At 45.8% G+C, this 17,255-nt stretch overlaps 1 protein-coding gene across 1 annotated transcript in view; it reads right to left on the bottom strand.

The window, feature by feature from the left end:
- Nucleotides 1–1,519: 1,519 nt before the first annotated feature.
- Nucleotides 1,520–17,255, bottom strand: part of FTCD (formimidoyltransferase cyclodeaminase) — a 35,391-nt gene continuing 19,655 nt past the window's right edge. Inside the window, exons 10-14 of the mRNA XM_015825574.2 lie at nucleotides 14,122–14,283; nucleotides 13,832–13,875; nucleotides 3,559–3,697; nucleotides 3,283–3,378; nucleotides 1,520–2,072 (exon numbers count right to left, since the gene is read on the bottom strand). Of these exons, the coding sequence (XP_015681060.1) occupies nucleotides 1,986–2,072; nucleotides 3,283–3,378; nucleotides 3,559–3,697; nucleotides 13,832–13,875; nucleotides 14,122–14,283 (528 nt within the window). The 3' untranslated portion in view covers nucleotides 1,520–1,985. The remainder of the gene's footprint in view (nucleotides 2,073–3,282; nucleotides 3,379–3,558; nucleotides 3,698–13,831; nucleotides 13,876–14,121; nucleotides 14,284–17,255) is intronic.

The following is a 17,255-nucleotide window of genomic DNA, read 5'->3' as shown; positions in this document are numbered from 1 at the left end:
AGTCCATCCCTTGCCCTTGATATGGGTAATGCAGACCATGGTTAGGAAGACAAAGTTCTGTTGATGACAGCAGTTTTTAAGCCAGTGGTTTGTTTGTAAAATCCTTTGCTCTCTCATTGGATGTTGGCATTTTGTTGGAAGTATAGATGAAAATACGACTTGTGCTCCTAATTGTTTAACTTTCTTCCCTAGCTGTTCATAATCTTGTAATTGTTTTCAGATTCATTGTTGTGTCATTGGTCCCCACATGTAGGAGAAGAAAGGGATAGTAATCCATGGGGTTGATTATTTTACTAAGGTACTCAGTTACATCTTTGATTTTTGCTCCAGGGAGACTATATACCTCCCTAGGTAGATTGCCTGGTCTGCAGATTATACTATCTGTTCCCTTAAGAATTGAATCTCCTATCACCAATATTCACCTTTTTTTTCTAGGGAAGTCTGGAATACTGGATTGGGCCTCTTTTTTTAGAAACCATTGATGAATGCTATTTTGTGAATGTATATTTTCTTCCAGGGGGAAGCTATGAAGCAATTGTTCAGTTCCACAGGGGCTTCGTTGGAGTGGGCTAGGGTAGTTAGTAGGGGCTTTGCTCTTGGTTGTTTTCTTCTAAGAGTGACATGTTTCCATCAGACTTCCATCAGTCTTCCATCACTCTTATATATTTGCCTCCAAGAGGCACTAGGTCTTAATTTTGGAGAATGTCTTACCTTAGGATCACCACAGCCAGGCCTCCCACACCCCAACACTTGTCACGCCACTGCTTGATTTCTTCTGCAGCCGCTTATCGCCACTTGCAGCGGCATGTGGTACATTGCACCGTTGCCGCTCCTCCCAGCAGGATGCCTCATGGTGCTTTGCTCCATTTCCGCTCCTCCCAGCAGGATGCTGCATGGTGCTTTGCACGTTTCTGCGGCTCGTAGCAGGACGCTGAATGGCCCTTTGGGCCGTTTCCATAGTGGAAATGGCCCAAAGTGCCACTTTGCCTGCCACGAGCAACAGAAGTGGCCCGAATCGCACGAGCAGCAATGGCCCAAAGTGCACGAGCAGTGGAAGCAACCCAAAGCATGCGAGCAGCGGAAGCATCCCGAAGTGCTGTGCAAGCAGCAGAAGCGGCCTGAAGTGCACGAGCAGCAAAAACAGCCCAAAGCACCATGCAGCGTCCTGCCGGGAGGAGCGGCAGTAGCACAATGCACCACATGGCGTCCGGCCACAAGTGGCAGCAAGCGGCTGCAGAAGAAATCAAGTAGTGGCGCAACATGTGCCGGGGTGTGGGAGGTCTGGCTGTGGTGGTCCTACCGGTAAACAGGTGTGGGGTGTGTGGGGCAGCTTTACCCCCCTACCCCTATTCTAGCTTGATTTTTAGGGGTGTGCCTCACCTCAAAACTAGGGCTTAGTTTTAGAGTAGGGCTTATATTAGGCCCACCCCCCAAAATCGAACTAGGGCTTAATATTGGGCTGGGTCTAACTTTCGGGGAAACAAGGTATCTAAGCACTGATGCATTAGGACACAAAAAACCCTCCTCATAGCCAGTGTTTATTGAGGACAACATGATTTACTTCCATTTTACAAAATTCCATTCAAGATACATTTGGCATTCAAATAATGAACCAAAGGATTGTGCTGGAGGTCTCAGTATTTTCCTATCAGTAACTTTGCTTAATTTAACAATCTTGGCATAATGGCTGAAACTATAAGCTGTATAGCTATTTTGTAGTAGATTTAAAGCTTTCTACAGAAGATTTTTGAACATTGATGGGTCACTGAAACTTGCTTCATACTGCTATCATGATTATTAAAATGGGATAACAGGCAGTGGGCAACAAAAAGAGATCCTTGTTAGTCATGGCAGAAAAACTCCGGATTTGCAACAAAATTCATGCATGTATAGAATAAAAAGTAACTTATAATTTTTTTCTTTTTCTCAAATCTATCTGAATGCAGGTTAACAGTACTACAGATGAGAATTTTATATGTTTAGCTTCATATTGCCCGCTTGTCCAGATGATCTAGAATAACTGTTGTATTCTTTTGAGCTTCCTCTAAGAAGTAGGAAATATTCTTGTGCACCTGCAAAAGAGACGGACACAGAGACAGAGAGACAGACAGAGACAGAGACAGAGAGAGAGAGGGAGAGAGAGAGAGAATGTACTTTAGTGCTGAATTATTCATGAAAGAGTGGTACTTTGCATAGCCAGGCTCAAATTATCCTATTTGGACACATTATGTGAGGATGCTGCAACTCAGTTGCCATATATAGTAAGTAAAGGGTTTTTTCCTGAGTTGATTTCAAACTGTGTAATACTATATGATAAGATTTTGCAAAAATGATAGCATAAATATATTAATACATAAGTATAGCAAAATAAACAAAGGAAGATCAGATTCTCAGAATGGAATGTAGCTCAGCACAAAAATGTGACAAGCACAGCATGTAGATCTCAAGAGTAGCCAATTAGTGCGAAGCAATAAAGCAAAATAACAGACACCCATGCTCAGATAGACAGAAAAAAATAGGGGAGGCTGAGGGAGGAGACATGAGAGAATAACGAAGGGTGAGGTGGGAGCTTTTCCTTTTAAAACTATTTTGATTCAAAAGAATAGCTAAAATTGACAAATCCCTGATAAGTAGCTATAGTCTAAGGCATTATTTCCCAACTTTGGTAACTTTAAGATGTGTGGACTTCAATTCCCAGAATGCCTTAGCCAGGAATGCTGGCTGAAGAATTCTTGGAGCTGAAGTCCATACATCTTAAAGTTGCCAAAGTTGAGAAACACTGCTCTAAGGGAAGTGAGGTCTTCATCATAAGGGGGAAGTTTAGTGAATTTCTTGAGTCATTGTGATAAAGCATTCATTCCCTACCATACTTGAACTAAGTAAGGCATAGTTAAAAAATAAGCTCTAAAGCATGAATTCAAACTAAGATCGAGAGAGAGGACAATGTCTGTTAGACTGGCGGCATCTGTCTAAAAACTGTATCATGTGTTATCTCTTAGACTTTCCTTAACTGTGAAATTGTGGTTGAAACCCTTGACTTAAAGAACTCCATTATCTAAGTCATCTGGGAAACACCTTCCATCAAGTGTCTCTTATCTTAGAAAAAAATGTAAAAAAACCCAGATTCTAGCAAGGGAGTCATCAGCCCTCCAGTCCAACTCACAGCATCCAAATCATCTCAACCATTCTTAACAAAGCTGCAGAGCTATTTCAGCCTTTTTTTAAGAATACAAACTAATGCTGAATTGTCCACAGTTCTAAGCAAATGTGAACAATTCCTACCTGTTGTGTGAAATCTTCATCTGTTATATCTTTCAAGTTGATGATGACATTGAAATAGGCCCCAAACACTCCTGCTTCTAAAGCTTTAGCTGCCACCTAAAATCAGAAAGAGAAGGAGAAGAGATGCCAATGCCCAGGGAAAATGGAACCTACCAACCTCATGCTGTCAACTGAGTCTGTGGCCTCAACCAATTTGTGGCAGGAGTTCAGCTCAATAAAATAATTGGTTACACAACTAAAGATCAGTTCTGTCCTCAAACTAGGCAGCATAAATACCTGGATATCTGATTTGCAGGCTATGTTTCCATGCTGTGCCATTTCTTTCAAAAAAGGCCATAAAGAGTTCACTTTTTCTGCCAAGGAGAAAGGGACATCAACAGCATTCTTCAGGCCTAGCTGCATGGCTGCTGTACGCCTGCAGACAGGGAATAAGAAACAATGAAATAACTCTGGAAGGACAATCCCAACCCAGTGAAGCCCAAAAGAAGCAGTTATAAGGGCATCTATCTTGCAATAAAAACACATCGATTCAATACAAAGAGAAAAAATAGAATGCTCACCCTCTAAGGAAAGCCAGTGTAGTGTAATAACAGACCCAGGTTCACTATATCTGCCAAAGACAGTCTTTTTATATATATAAAAGTTTTATTTGTTTTTTTACAATAACAACCTTAGTGCCTGGTGTTGTCTTGGTTCATAAATTTTTTAGAAAAGAATATACAATTAATAATAGTTAATAAGCAATCAATAATAATTAATTTTTATATTTCCCTAATTAGTATATCAATTGATAATATATTTCCTTGATCTTCTCTTCACCCAGTGATATTCTCCTTCTACATTAAAGAAATATAATTTCTAATATTTGATATTTTCCATATTTAAATGACTAAATAAAAACATTCTCTTCTATATTTATACCAACAATAGTAGCGTCCATATGCAGCATTTTTTTTCTTATCAGCTTATGTTTTTCGTAAGAATCATCTTATTGATTCGCCATGTATCGTATTTTCATAAATCTTGTTTAAGCTCAATTTCTCCAAAATATTCAAACAATTCTTGTCAATCATATTTTTTCCAGTATTTAACATCTAAATATCCAAATTTTCCATTTAAATATATCATCCCAGTATTTTCATATTTCATATACTGTATTATAAAGATACTATACTACATATCTATCATAACATCTATCCATAACATCTTTCTAGTCAATTTATATTTCACTTCTATTTGTAAAAATTAGTTAAATCACTATATATCCTTTCTTTCAGAGTTCTTATTAAGCCTAATTGCCCCTCAATATTTCAATCATTCCTTAATCCTAAATCTTTTCAAACTTAATTTGTCTTTAAAATTCAAACTTTTCCTTTACTTACTCTTTCCCTCCCACCCCCACATCGACATTTTTTGCTTGCCTACCACCAGGGCAGATCACCCACCACTTCCGCAGTGTAGAAATGGATGACTTCATCCTCTTTCCCATCCCGGCCCATTGAAATACACCCACAGCCATTTCTCCAGCTTCATTTCAAAAATGCTATTTTCCAATCAAAGCTCTTGTCCTTCAGAGCGGATGGTCTCCGGCATTTCATTCTATTCTAATCAGAGCCCCAGTTTTGATTGGCTAGAGGACCTCACCTGTCCCCTTTGGCTCCAGCTCCAGGTCCTTGTCCTGTGCAGCTGTCACCTCCTGGCCTGAAGGTCTGCTATATTTTCTATTTGGTTTCTTTTCTTTTCTTTTGTAATTGTGCAATTAATGCAACAGTAGTCTGAGCCATCCTTATGTCGAGAAGCTCATAATCCGTTCAGCCATTACATCTGTGGGAAGTCCCCCTCCCACCAGAGAATGAAATATTTAGGGGAATATTAAAAGAGGCAGAATATTATATTTTCCCTAAAGGAGAAGGGCACCATCTTCTTAAAGGCAGAAAGAGGCTAGTCTTTAGGAATGGAGATTTTGTATTCCATTCAGAAAGACTGGGCCACACTATTCATAAAGAAAGAATAGCCAGCTAAATAAGCATCACAATAGGCAAGGCCAAACTGACAAGATTAGTTCAAACAAACAAAACACCTAGGATTTGCATTTCTCCTCTTGCCTGTAGAGCCAGTCCATAGCCATCTATGTGACCCCATAAGAATCTGGCAACAGCTATTAAAATATTAAAAGATACATTCTTACACAGGAACAGGCAAAGCCCCAAATAATGTATAAAAACCCACCTACTCTCAACTCCATTTTGTCAGCCATCCCAGAAACATGCTACTGCCATTTTAGTTTCTGGATACCAAATAAACAGAGACCTTCTTTCCTGCAGCCCTCTCTCAGCAGAGGGGGAGGGATACAACATCATCTATCTCCAGTCTACAACACAGTCCTTTCAACAGTTCCAAGAAGACTCCACACCCATTTGCACTATTCAGGTGACCCTGACAGATAAGCCTCCAGGGGCTTCAACGACTCGCTAAAAGAATGCAAATGACGGCTTCCGGTTTGTGATCACGGTGCTGGCGGACTTTCAGAGTGATCGCTCTCTCCGCTGTCCGGTTTTTCTCCCGCCGGGGGAGCCAGAAAAGGGTCAAAAGTCGCCCTAGAAAGGCGACGAGCGTAAAGAGGACCTCTGAGTGATCACGGAAGGGCAGCAGCCCTCCCGACTGATCCCGGGCAGTTCTTTGGACCGACAGGGAAAAGATTGGCCATTAACATGGCCCATCACCAAGCCGCTACCAGCCAAGGCCAAAATCACTAACAAGCACTTTTGAAAGCATTGCGGAAGAATTGGGTGTGATCTTACCTTCTTTGTATCCCAACTATTTTCCTGTAAAAAGCCTCTTGAAATTTCTTCCCCCTCTGAGGAGAGAGGGAAGGGGACATTTTCCCCCACCCTCTAAAATGGCGGCATCTGACTACTTAGGGCAGTGGTGGCGAACCTTTTAGAGACCGAGTGCCCAAACTGCAACCTGAAACCCACTTATGCATCTCCTGGTGCCGGGGGCGTGGCCACCAAGTTGGCGTGGCCCAGTGGGCATGGCCACCGAATGGGCGTGGCTATGGTAGTCATGGCAGCGTGGCTGGGTGTGGCCAGGGTGGGCGTGGCCACCTCAATGTTGCTCCTGGAGAGAGATGCCTGTGGGAGCCAGGCAGGATTGGGGGCGATCCAGGGGTTCTGTGGCGGGTGAGGCAGTGGGTAGGAGGCTTGTCCTGCAGGGTGAAGTGAGGCAAGGGAGGGGGCAGGGCAGGGGTGCCATTGCTGTGGGGCAAGGCAAGGTGAGGCAGGGGCTAGGGCAGGTTGCAGACAAAGGGGGGCTCCGGTGAGGAGGAGGTGGAAGAGAATTTAAGCAAGCTTAGCAACCAGAGTGGGGATCCCCCCCAAAAAACAAACGTGCTTTGTGGGTAACCTCAAAGCACGACAGAAGAGACCAAAACCTGCTGCAACCACCCAGCAGATGGGAGGGAAATTAAAAACCAAACAGCTCCCCCCCCGCCAATCCTCAATGAAAGCCTCGGACAGAGGGAAGAGCGCGGGCAGGCAGGCGTCTTGCTCAGCTGATGGCTTGGAGAAGGGTAGCTACACCCCCTCCCCAATGCTGCCCTCTCACAAAAGCAGGATGAAAACTCCAAAAAGCAACAAGGAAAAAAAGTTAAAACAGAAGAGTGCCTCGCGATTGTTTTCTTCCCCACTTCCTTCTAGCTGCAGGCTAAATATGTAAAGACCACAAAAGAAAAAACTTGGCTTTCTCTCGTTTTAATTCAGAAGGAAGGAATGGGAGGATTGGGGGATTGTTTCAAAGGAAGGGAAAGAGACGCTGAGGGAGCGCAGCAGGAGAATGGCGATGGCACAAGGCTTCTGGCTATGCAGGGGGGCATTGGGGCGCGTTCTTTTTAAAAGAGCAAAACGAGGCAAAAAGTAAAAATCCCCCACTCACTCCACCTCCCAAAAACACAATAATGGAACTTTCAAAGATACAATTTTTTATTGAAAAGGAAAAGTTTGCATTTGAATAAACCTTTATTATCAAAGTATAACATGCAAACAGTGAGATTGGCTGAGCCTCCCTCCGTGCCCCCCACAACTCACAGTGACTACAAACCCCCAACTTATTACACCCTATGGCATGCTTTTAAAGAATTAATGTGATTTTTGCTATTGTATGCCTGCTGATAACTTATCTACCCTTGGCTCATAGTCTGTAATTTTGAGAGCAACACATGCAGCGCTCAGGTCATCTGTTAGTCTGCTTCTGGTGTCAGATTTTATATAATTCAAAGCTGAGAACAGCTGCTCACAGGCGTAAGATGATCCAAACAAAGTAAGGAAAGCAATCCCAAGTGCTTTCATGGATTTAAAATTATCTGGCAGAGAATTCCACACTTTGAGGATTTCGTTCTCAGCACTAACTGTGCTGTCCTTTGTCATCCTTTCCATCTTCTCTGGTGTTTCATGCAAGTCACAGAATTTATTTTTCCAGATAGTATTTTCCTGAAATTCCAGTAGCTCCATTTCTAGATTTCCTAAATCTAACCATTCTAAGCAGGAAAGATCAAGTTCTTCAAATTTGGCTTTATCTGGAGAAGTAAGAAAACACAGGGTTGTCTCCATCTTACGGAACTGTGAAAATCTGTTACTAAAATTTACCTTTTCAGCTGCTACAGCTGCTACAATTTACCTTTTCAGGTGCTACAGCTGCACGAGGCGGGGTGGGCTGCGAGGTGACGAAAAATGCCAGCGCCAGCGGGGTGTTCCGGGGCCGTTGGGCCGGGCTCTTCGGCCTCGGCCTCATCTCACCCAGTGGCCGCCGCCTCATCTGCTGCGGCCAATCAGCCCAAGTTCGGCGGCAGGCCAGAGATGGCGCGGGGCGGGCTGCGCGAGGCGGGGTGGGCTGTGAGGTGACAAAAAATGCCGGAGCCGGCAGGGTGTTCCGGGGCCGTTGGGCCAGGGTCTTCAGCCTCGGCCTCGTCTCCCCCGGTGGCCGCTGCTTCATCCGCTGCAGCCAAGCAGCCCAAGCTCAGCGGCAGGTCAGAGATGGCGTGGGGTGGGCTGCGCGAGGCGGGGCGGGCTGCAAGGTGACAAAAAATGCCGGCGCTGGCGGGGTGTTCTGGGGCCGCTGGGCCAGGCTCTTCGGCCTCGGCCTCATCTCCCATGGTGGCCACCGCCTCATCTACTGCAGCCAAGCGGCTCAAGCTCAGCAGCAGGCCGGAGACAGCACGGGGCGGGCTGCATGAGGTGGGGCGGGCTGCGAGGTGACGAAAAATGCCGGTGCCGGCAGGGTGTTCCAGGGCCATTGAGCCGAGCTCTTTAGCCTCGGCCTCGTCTCCCCCGGTGGCCACCACCTCATCCGCTGCGGCTGCAGCCAAGCGGCACAAGTTCAGCGGCAGGCTGGAGACAAGGCAGGGCGTGAGGTGATGCAAAACGTACTGCTTTCGCTCGTGCTCTCTTGCTTTCGCTTTCTGCTGCGTGCTCTGAAAGTTCCCTCTTTTATAGTACCCTGCAGCATGCGCAGAGAGCGCAAAAGAGCTGCGCATGCGCAGAGATCATGAAGCTCTGCGCATGTACGAAGAGAAGGGAAGCAGCAATGGTTCACGTGCCATCAGGGACTGCTCTGCGTGCCGCCTGTGGCACGCATGCCATAGGTTCACCACCACGGACCTAGGGGAAATAAAGCCCTGAAAAGTACAACTAAATAATTGGATTTGCTTCTTTTTGATATTTTGGGACCCCAAAAGTTCCTACTTTCACGGGGATTTGCTACTCTATTTACTTGTAAAAAAAAATGAAAAAGAACTTAAACTGGATAAAAACTTAGCCTGGGATTTGAAAAATATTTTAAATGCTATTGAGGACATCTTGTGGCAAAAGATGGTATAGCAAGTGAATATTCCTGACAAAGAGGCCTGCTCATAGCCCAGATCTATCCTTGGTATTATCTAAAAGAGATTAAAAGCTGAGAGAACAGCTGGGCGATGAAACTACTTTTTACTGTGGAGGTGAATACTTACTGACTTTTGCTTAATAAATAGCCTTCACTAAAGGACCATCTATAACCATGCCAGGAATGGAGGAGGACCAGCAACAAATCTCGGCTAATTATAAACATATACTTGAAAAAAATCTTGAAGCTACTGAGATAATTAAATCTAGACTGAAAGACAAAGGCTCCAGCTTAAATCTACAAAGCGAAACCTTGATTGCAACTAAGAAATTTACAATCCAAAAAACAGAAGCAGAAGAAATTAATACCAAGACAGAGGACTTTAAAGATCAACAAGTACAATGTATTGAATTTTAGACAACCAAACCCTGATTGTAACTAAAGAACCTACAATTCAAAAAACATCGGAAGTGGAAGAAAATAATATCAAGATGGAGGGCGTTAAAGATCAACAAGTACAGCCTATCGATAACTTAGACCAGGGGTAGGCAACCCAAAACACTCAAAGAGCCACTTGGACCATTTCCCACCGAAAACAAAACACTGGGAGCCACAAAACCCTTTTGATATCTAAAATGAAGATAACACTGCATATATCCTTTTTTACCTTTATTATATGTGTGTGTGTGTGTGTGTGTGTGTGTGTGTGTGTGTGTGTGTGTGTGTATATATATATATATATATATATATATATATATATATATATATATATATATATATATATATATATCATAAAGGTAAAAAAGGATATATGCAGTGTTACCTTCATTTTAGATGTCAAAAGGATGTCCCTCCCTCTCTCTCCCTCTCTCTCTCTTTCTCTTTTTCTCTCTCCCTTTCTCTTTCTCTTTCTTTCCTCTCCCTCTCTCTTTCCTCTCCCTCGCTCTCTCTTTCTCTTTCCTCTCTCTTTCTCTCTCTCTTTCCTCTCCCACTCTCTTTCCTCTCTCTCCCTCTTTCTCTCTTTCTTTCCTCTCTTTCCTCTCCCTCTCTCTCTCTTTCCTCTCCCCCCTCTCTCTTTCTCTCTCTTTTTCTTTTTTTTCTCTCTCTCTCCCTCTCCTCTCCTCTCCCTCTCTCTCTCTCTTTCCTCTCTCTCTCTCTCTCTCCCCCCTCTCTCTTCCTCTCTCTGACCTTCTGCTCCCCTAGCAAGCTGGCTTCAAGCTGTTCTCCAACCAGCTGACACACATTCTTATTGGGCTAGCTCAGAGGTAGGCAACCTGGCTCTTCTATGACTCATGGACTTCAACTCCCAGAATTCCTGAGTCAGCATAGCTGGGCTAGCTAGCTCTCTCCTGCCCTTCCTGCTTCCTGCTTCCTGCAGAGACACAGCAAAGGGAGGAGCCCCACCCAAAAAGCTTTTCAGCTCGTGGGAGAACACCGTGAGTCCACTCTCTTTTTTACACACACACACAGAGAGAGAGAGAGAGAGAGAGAGAGAGAGAGAGAGAAGCTCTGTCTCTGTCTCTCTCTGCAAATGGCAGAGGAGGCTGGGAGCTGCAGGGAAAGGCTCAAAGAGCCGCATGTGGCTCCAGAGCCGCAAGTTGCCGACCTGTGACTTAGACAATCACACAACAACTATAAAATTGGACATGATTTACTACTTAAACCAGACGAAACCTGAAGAAGAAGAAGACCAGATCGAATTAGAGCAAATACGGGGATCTGTGCCACCAGGGCGACAACTTAATGATTATAAATGGGCCAGTTTCCTTAGAAAATTGACAATTAGATGGTCTCCTTCAGTTCAAGTAACATGTACAAGAATGAAGGGAGATTTATCTGATGATCTAAAGGCATTGGTATGGAAGCCTGGTTGGCATAAAAAGAAACCTAGAGTTAGATTTAAAAAATGGGGTCTTCGGATTTATTAGAGAGGATCCTAAAGTCTCAATTAATGGGCTAAAGGGATACTTTGAGATGAAGGGAATTTTGATTATTAGATTTTAAATATTGTTGGAAAATAATAAAAAAACAAAGGATTATTTGGCTTACTATTGAGGACTTAGATTTATAAGGGAAATGAAAATTAATTATCAGGAAATAGCTTTGAATTATTGTTTAGCCCAGATAACACAGTTCATAGATTTGAGATAATAAAGAATAGTCCATTGTTGTGGTGATGTACTAAGGATGAGAAATAGAAAATGTTTATGAAATAAAATAAGAATATATTTATGTAAGTAATATATGTAATTTAGATAGTATAACTTTTATGTAGTGAAATAAAGGAAATTTGGGCTACCCGAAAATTAAATATTATGGGTATTAAAGGTTAAATTGGACTATTGCAATTAAATATTAAAATTAGGTAAAACTTAAAAACAGGACATGGATATGGATATGTACAGTATAAGCAAACATATTGATAAGTGTTTTAACTGAGTTTGATATAATTAGAAATTTACTAGCTTGATTATGATATAGCAAATGTTAAGGCAGGGGTATCAAACTCAATTTCATTGAGGGCCGCATCAGCATTGCGGTTGCCCTCGGGAGGGACGGGGATGTGTGGCCAGGGTGTGTGTGGCCTACTGGGTGGGTGTGGATGGAGTGGGTGTGGCCTACTGGGTGGGTGTGGCCAGCTCTACATCGTTCACTTCGATGGTGTCTGTGGGGCCTGGGCAGGAGTGGGACAGATCTGAGGGTCTCTGGCAGAAAGGGGTGGGACCAGGACAAGTGCCAAGGCATGGTCCACTGGAGGAGCCTTACTGTTCCTCTCAGGCCATGTGGGGGGGGCTGGATGGTGGTGCGGGCTGCCCGGAGCCCTGGGCAGCAGAGGTCAAATGCCCAGCCTGGCCCTCGAGCACCCGCAGCACCAGGCCCTGCCCTACTTCCCCAAGGGGGCGCCCAGCTGCACTTACCACCTCCTCAAGGCTGCTGCTGCTGTGCTTGCTCTCCTTAGCCAGGTTGTTCATGATGGGTACGAGGGCAAAATCAGAGGGAGGCCCATTCCCTCTCCATGGGAGGGGACCCGGCTTTGTATCCAAAGCTTCCTTAGCAATAGGATGGGAGACTCCCAGGCTAGGCCAGGAGGAGGGGGCAAGGGGATGGTGAAAGGGCAGCAGGGCAGGACTAAGGCAGGACTTCCCTCAGACCCTCCCTCTCCTTTCCTTCTTTCCTTTCCTTCCTTCCTAAGTACAGAGTGGTGGGAAAATATTTGAGATGAGGGAGGGAGAAAAACAGGCAAGAAACACAGCTGGGGAGGTATCACCCTTCATGAGGAATGAAGAAATGCACCATTGCCTGGAAATGGCCAGCACATGGCCCTCACCTACTTCACATATCTGGCTTGGTGAGCTCTGGGGGAGGGGATGCCATGAGCAGCGTGAGAGTCAACGTTACCTGCGCAATGCCACCCAGCCCCCAGCCTGCCCGGTCTCGGCAGGTAGCAGGGCGCTCTCCTCACAGCGCTGAGAGGCTGAGCCAGGTGGTGCGAAGCTCGCCAGCTTTGCACCTTGCTGCCTGCTGAAACTGGGCAGTCTGGGGGCTAGGCAACATTGCACTTCTCATCAGATTCGCACCACCCAGCTCAGCCTCTCGGCACTGTGAGGAGAGTGCCCACTGCCTGTCAAAACCCCTTCCCCAGAGCCCATCAAGCTGGATATATGAAGTAGGCCAGGGCCATTTGCTGGCCACTTCCAGGTGATGGTGCATTTATTCATTCCTCACAAAGGGTGACACCTCCCCAGCATGCACCCAGGAGGCGGGGCCGATGCGGCAGGGGCTGGTTCCTTGCTGTTTCCAGATGGCCTTGTGGAGCTAAGACTCCACCCTTTCCCCAAAAAATATAGCAAAAAGCAAAAAACTCCTCAATTCCATTCCTGTCCAAATATACGAAATGCACAATAATACACATTTGCAGAAAGTATGAACACTTCACTCACCATGTAGCTGCTGAATGCCAAGGAATCCCTGTCTACTATAGCAATTAGCTGATTCATAGTCTGATGAAATGGGGGTATGAGTTGCCTCATAACTGGGTCCAGGTCCTCAAATTGACATTTTCCATATGTCATTAATCCCACCATGCAACCAAATGTGAATGTGTTTCAGCATAGATTGCCACCACAAAATTGTACATTGGCTCCCAGCCGCCTGGGCCAGGGCCAAGGCAGCGGGGGCCGTTCCCTCACTGTTTCAAGGATGGCTTTGCGGGCCACATGAAACCACTTCACGGGCCACATCCAGCCCCGGGCCTTGTGTTTGACATGTCTGTGTTAAGGGAAATAGAGAAGGAGTGTTAGACGATGCAACCTGAGATATGTATTAAAGATGTTATTATTGAATTATTGACTAACCCAATCACCATATTGCTTTCCAAATACTCAGTTGTAAAACTGGAAAACTAATAAAAATGTATTTAAAAAAGAATGCAAATGACCAGCTGTCTGCAAGGAGTATATAAATCCTACCATTCCCCACCATCCAGTCAGAGCTGAAGAAGCTTCTTGGATAAGAAGCGAAATGTCTTCAAAGAAAAAAACAAGAAAGTCCAGTTGCCTCATGAAAAAAGCATCTTTGGGACAACCATGACCTGGATGACTGAGAATCTCCATAGAAATTTATTATGAAAACAAGTACTGTAGTTTCATGTGAACAAAAGGCTCAGTAATACCTCTCTTTCTCCTCAGAGGTCTGCTTCGGAAGTTTCATAGCATCCTGTAGAGAACACAAATACATATTTAGGCTATTATTTTAGGGAACATGGGATAGGCATGGAGGGTGAAGCTAAGATAGAATCCCAGAACTTATTTTCACCTTACCTTTCATATGCACTCCACCCTTTCCCCAAAAAATATAGCCTTCATCAAGCAAAAAGCAAAAAACTCCTCAATTCCATTCCTGTCCAAATATACGAAATGCACAATAATACAGATTTGCAGAAAGTATGAACACTTCACTCACCATGTAGCTGCTGAATGCCAAGGAATCCCTGTCTACTATAGCAATTAGCTGATTCATGGTCTGATGAAATGGGGGTATGAGTTGCCTCATAACTGGGTCCAGGTCCTCAAATTGACGTTTTCCATATGTCATTAATCCCACCATGCAACCAAGTGCTGCTCCCTAGAAGGAGAGACCTGATCATCTGAAAAGCTTTTGCCACACAGGAGAGAAAAAAAAGATGTCTATGCTTTCCTAATTTCACTGATCACCAAGAGGCAGGGACTTTTTATGTTACATCAAAATACTGGAAAGATGGTGAAAAATCTAATAGGACCCTGAAGGAGAAAAACTGCTTGGGGGGGAGAGGGGAGGGGGAGAAGGAGGGGGAGAGAGGGAGGGGGAAGAGGAGGGGGAAGGAGAGAGGGAGAGAGGGGGGAGAGAGAGTTCCTTACTTGTGCACTCTGGGCACCTTCCCTAACCCTTGAACCCTCTTGCACCCTGGCACATCCTTCCCAGTCCACTCCTGATCCTGACATTGGTGTTGTGTCTTTCCAATACATTGCATGTCCACCACATATGGTAGAATGTTCCTTCTGTCTTGTGGTATTTCCAGCACCGATTACCATATAATTTGACTGCTTTGGCCATTATTTATGGAGTTGTATACCATCTGTAAAATGTTTTCCACCAGTTTTCTCTCAAATCATAGCTTCTTCAAAAAGTCTTCCCATTGTTTTATTGAGACAGTGTCTTTGAAGTTTTGCATCCAATTTAATATAAATACTTTCATTTCTTCAGACTCCATAGCAGAACTAATTAGAAGGTTATATCTTGATTCTTGATAAGGATTTCAAATTTTCTTAATGTTCCTCATTTCTGAGGTCAGATTTTATTCTTCCAGAAATGTGTAAGTACATCAAATTCTTCCTTTGTCTTTAGTCTATTTCCATCTTTGTACATGTAATTATACTTTTCTTACTGTAGTTATATCCAGCATGAAAAAGGCTAATGGTGAAATTATTCAGCATTATTTTCCTTGAAGAGTTCTATACTTTTGTCAAGCTTTTTTTTATAATTTGCTTTTCAGGTTGTGTTCCTCTTTTATGTCCTTGTACCATATGGAGTCCAATAGCTAGGCAAGCTCCTTCCAATAGTAACAATTTGCTGTCAAACAGTTTGCTCTGTTTAAAATTTGGAAGAGCAAGGTCACATCTGTTTTTTTAAACTTGTATGATGTTTTATATATCAAACTAAAAAAGTTTAATAACACAAAACATATACACACCAAGCTTTCGTCGGAATCCTTCCGACATCGTCAGGGTTACGTGCCAGTCCATGGGAGAGCCCCTTCATAAGCCGCCCATCATCTGCGCCCGGCTCCTGGACCTCGTCACCGGTCCCAGGCGATTGGGCTGCGCCTTAATTGCAGCTTTCACACGGGTGGCTAATCTTCTCCTGCCTCCCCTGCCTATGTGTGTGGCGTTGTTAGCTGCCTCTGCCTGTGGCCTTGGGTCCGGCGCGCTCTCTCCCCCCCTTTTTTGATCGTACAAACTTTCCGTATCCTCCAATTCCTTCCCCTTCCCATCCTCCTTGCTTTGCTGCGTTGACGGCTCCGCTGCCCCCTGCTCCCTATCCCCCCTCTTGTCCATCCTCCTCGCTTATAGTCCGGTTGATACCCTCCGTTCCCTGGGGCCCCTTTGCTACCCTCCTCACCCATCCCTTTAGTTCCATCCTCCTCTCTTCCACCTCCACTCGGCTCTCGTTCCCCACGTTGTTGCTCCGCCCTTCCTCCATTCCTTCCCTCCCCCCATCTCTATTACCTGTCATACTGGCCCCGCTGTCCCCCCCCATCCTCCACCACGACATACTCCCTATCCTCTTCCTCTCCTCTCTGCCCCTCCTTTATACGCCAGTTGTTGTCCCTTGCTCCATGGGGCCGCCTCCCCTCTCTCTTCTGCCCTCGCCTAACCTCCATCCTCCCCTCTTCCACCTTCACACCCCCCTTGCTCCTGCCAATGCCATCTCGCACCCCTTCCACTTCCTTCCTCCCCCCATCTCCGATGCTCCCAACCTCCGTGCCAGCCCAGGCGCTCCCATCACTCTCACCCCTCTCTCCACCGGCCTCTCTTCTACTCCTGAGTCGATGGGATCGCCCCTCCAACCCCCTCATTTCTCTCTCCTCCACCCGATCTTCCCCGTGGCCGTCAGTCCAACTGCGCACCTCCATCGCTGCCAACCAACCCTTCACACCGTTGTCCATTCCTTCCCCCCCTCCTCTCTGTTGCCTATAATCTCCATGCTAGCCCTACTATCCCCCCCATCCTCTACCATGACGTGCTCTCTATCCTCTTCCTCTCCTCTCCGCCCCTCCTTTACACGCCAGTTGTCGTCTCTTACTCCATGGGGCCGTCTCCCCTCTTTCTTGTGCCCTCGCCTGATCTCCGTCCTCCCCTCTTCCACATTCACACACCCCTCGCTCCTGCGACTTCCGTCTCATATCCTTTCCCCTTCTTTCCTCTCCCCGTCTCCGATACTCGCAGCCTCTGCGCCAGCCCAGGCACTCACGCCACTCTCGTCTCTCTTCCCACGAGCTTCTCCTCCATTCCTGAACCGATGGGATCGCCCCTCCAGCCCCTTCCCTCCTCTTTCATCCCCCCGGTCCTCACCGTGGCCACCAGCCCAATTGCGCCCCCCATCACTGCCAACCAAGCCTCCCCACCGTTGTCAATCAATCCAACCTTCCTCCTCCCCCCACTTTCGCTGTTTTCTGTCTCCGTATCGTCTCCGGGCCTCCAGCCATCATCCTGCTGCTCTCGTTGGTACGGGCGGTTCGTTTCATGGCAGCGAGTCGGTCCGATCCCTCTCCCGTCCCTCAGGTATTTCCGGGTCGTTGTTGCTCCTAACCGGCCCCTCTCCTCACTCTCAGCCTCTTTCTGCCTCCGATCCTCATCTTTCACCTGGGTGCCCCAGGGATCACCAGCGGGGCAGCCCAGAGTCCCCCTCAGGGATGCCCTTCCCCTCCGACTCTCCAGGGGTGGGGTGCGGGGGTGTGGTGAGCTCTCCAAAGCGTCGGTTACCGATCTTCTATCTGCCTGCGTCCTCCTCGTTTCCTCTATGGGGGTATGCTGCCCGGCCTTCTGCCATCCGCGCCG

Source organism: Protobothrops mucrosquamatus, unplaced genomic scaffold (genome assembly GCF_001527695.2).
Source record: "Protobothrops mucrosquamatus isolate PMUCROS unplaced genomic scaffold, P.Mucros_1.0 scaffold_199, whole genome shotgun sequence".
In the NCBI taxonomy this organism is placed as follows: Eukaryota; Metazoa; Chordata; class Lepidosauria; order Squamata; family Viperidae; genus Protobothrops; species Protobothrops mucrosquamatus.
This window is presented reverse-complemented; position numbering and strand designations above follow the sequence as displayed.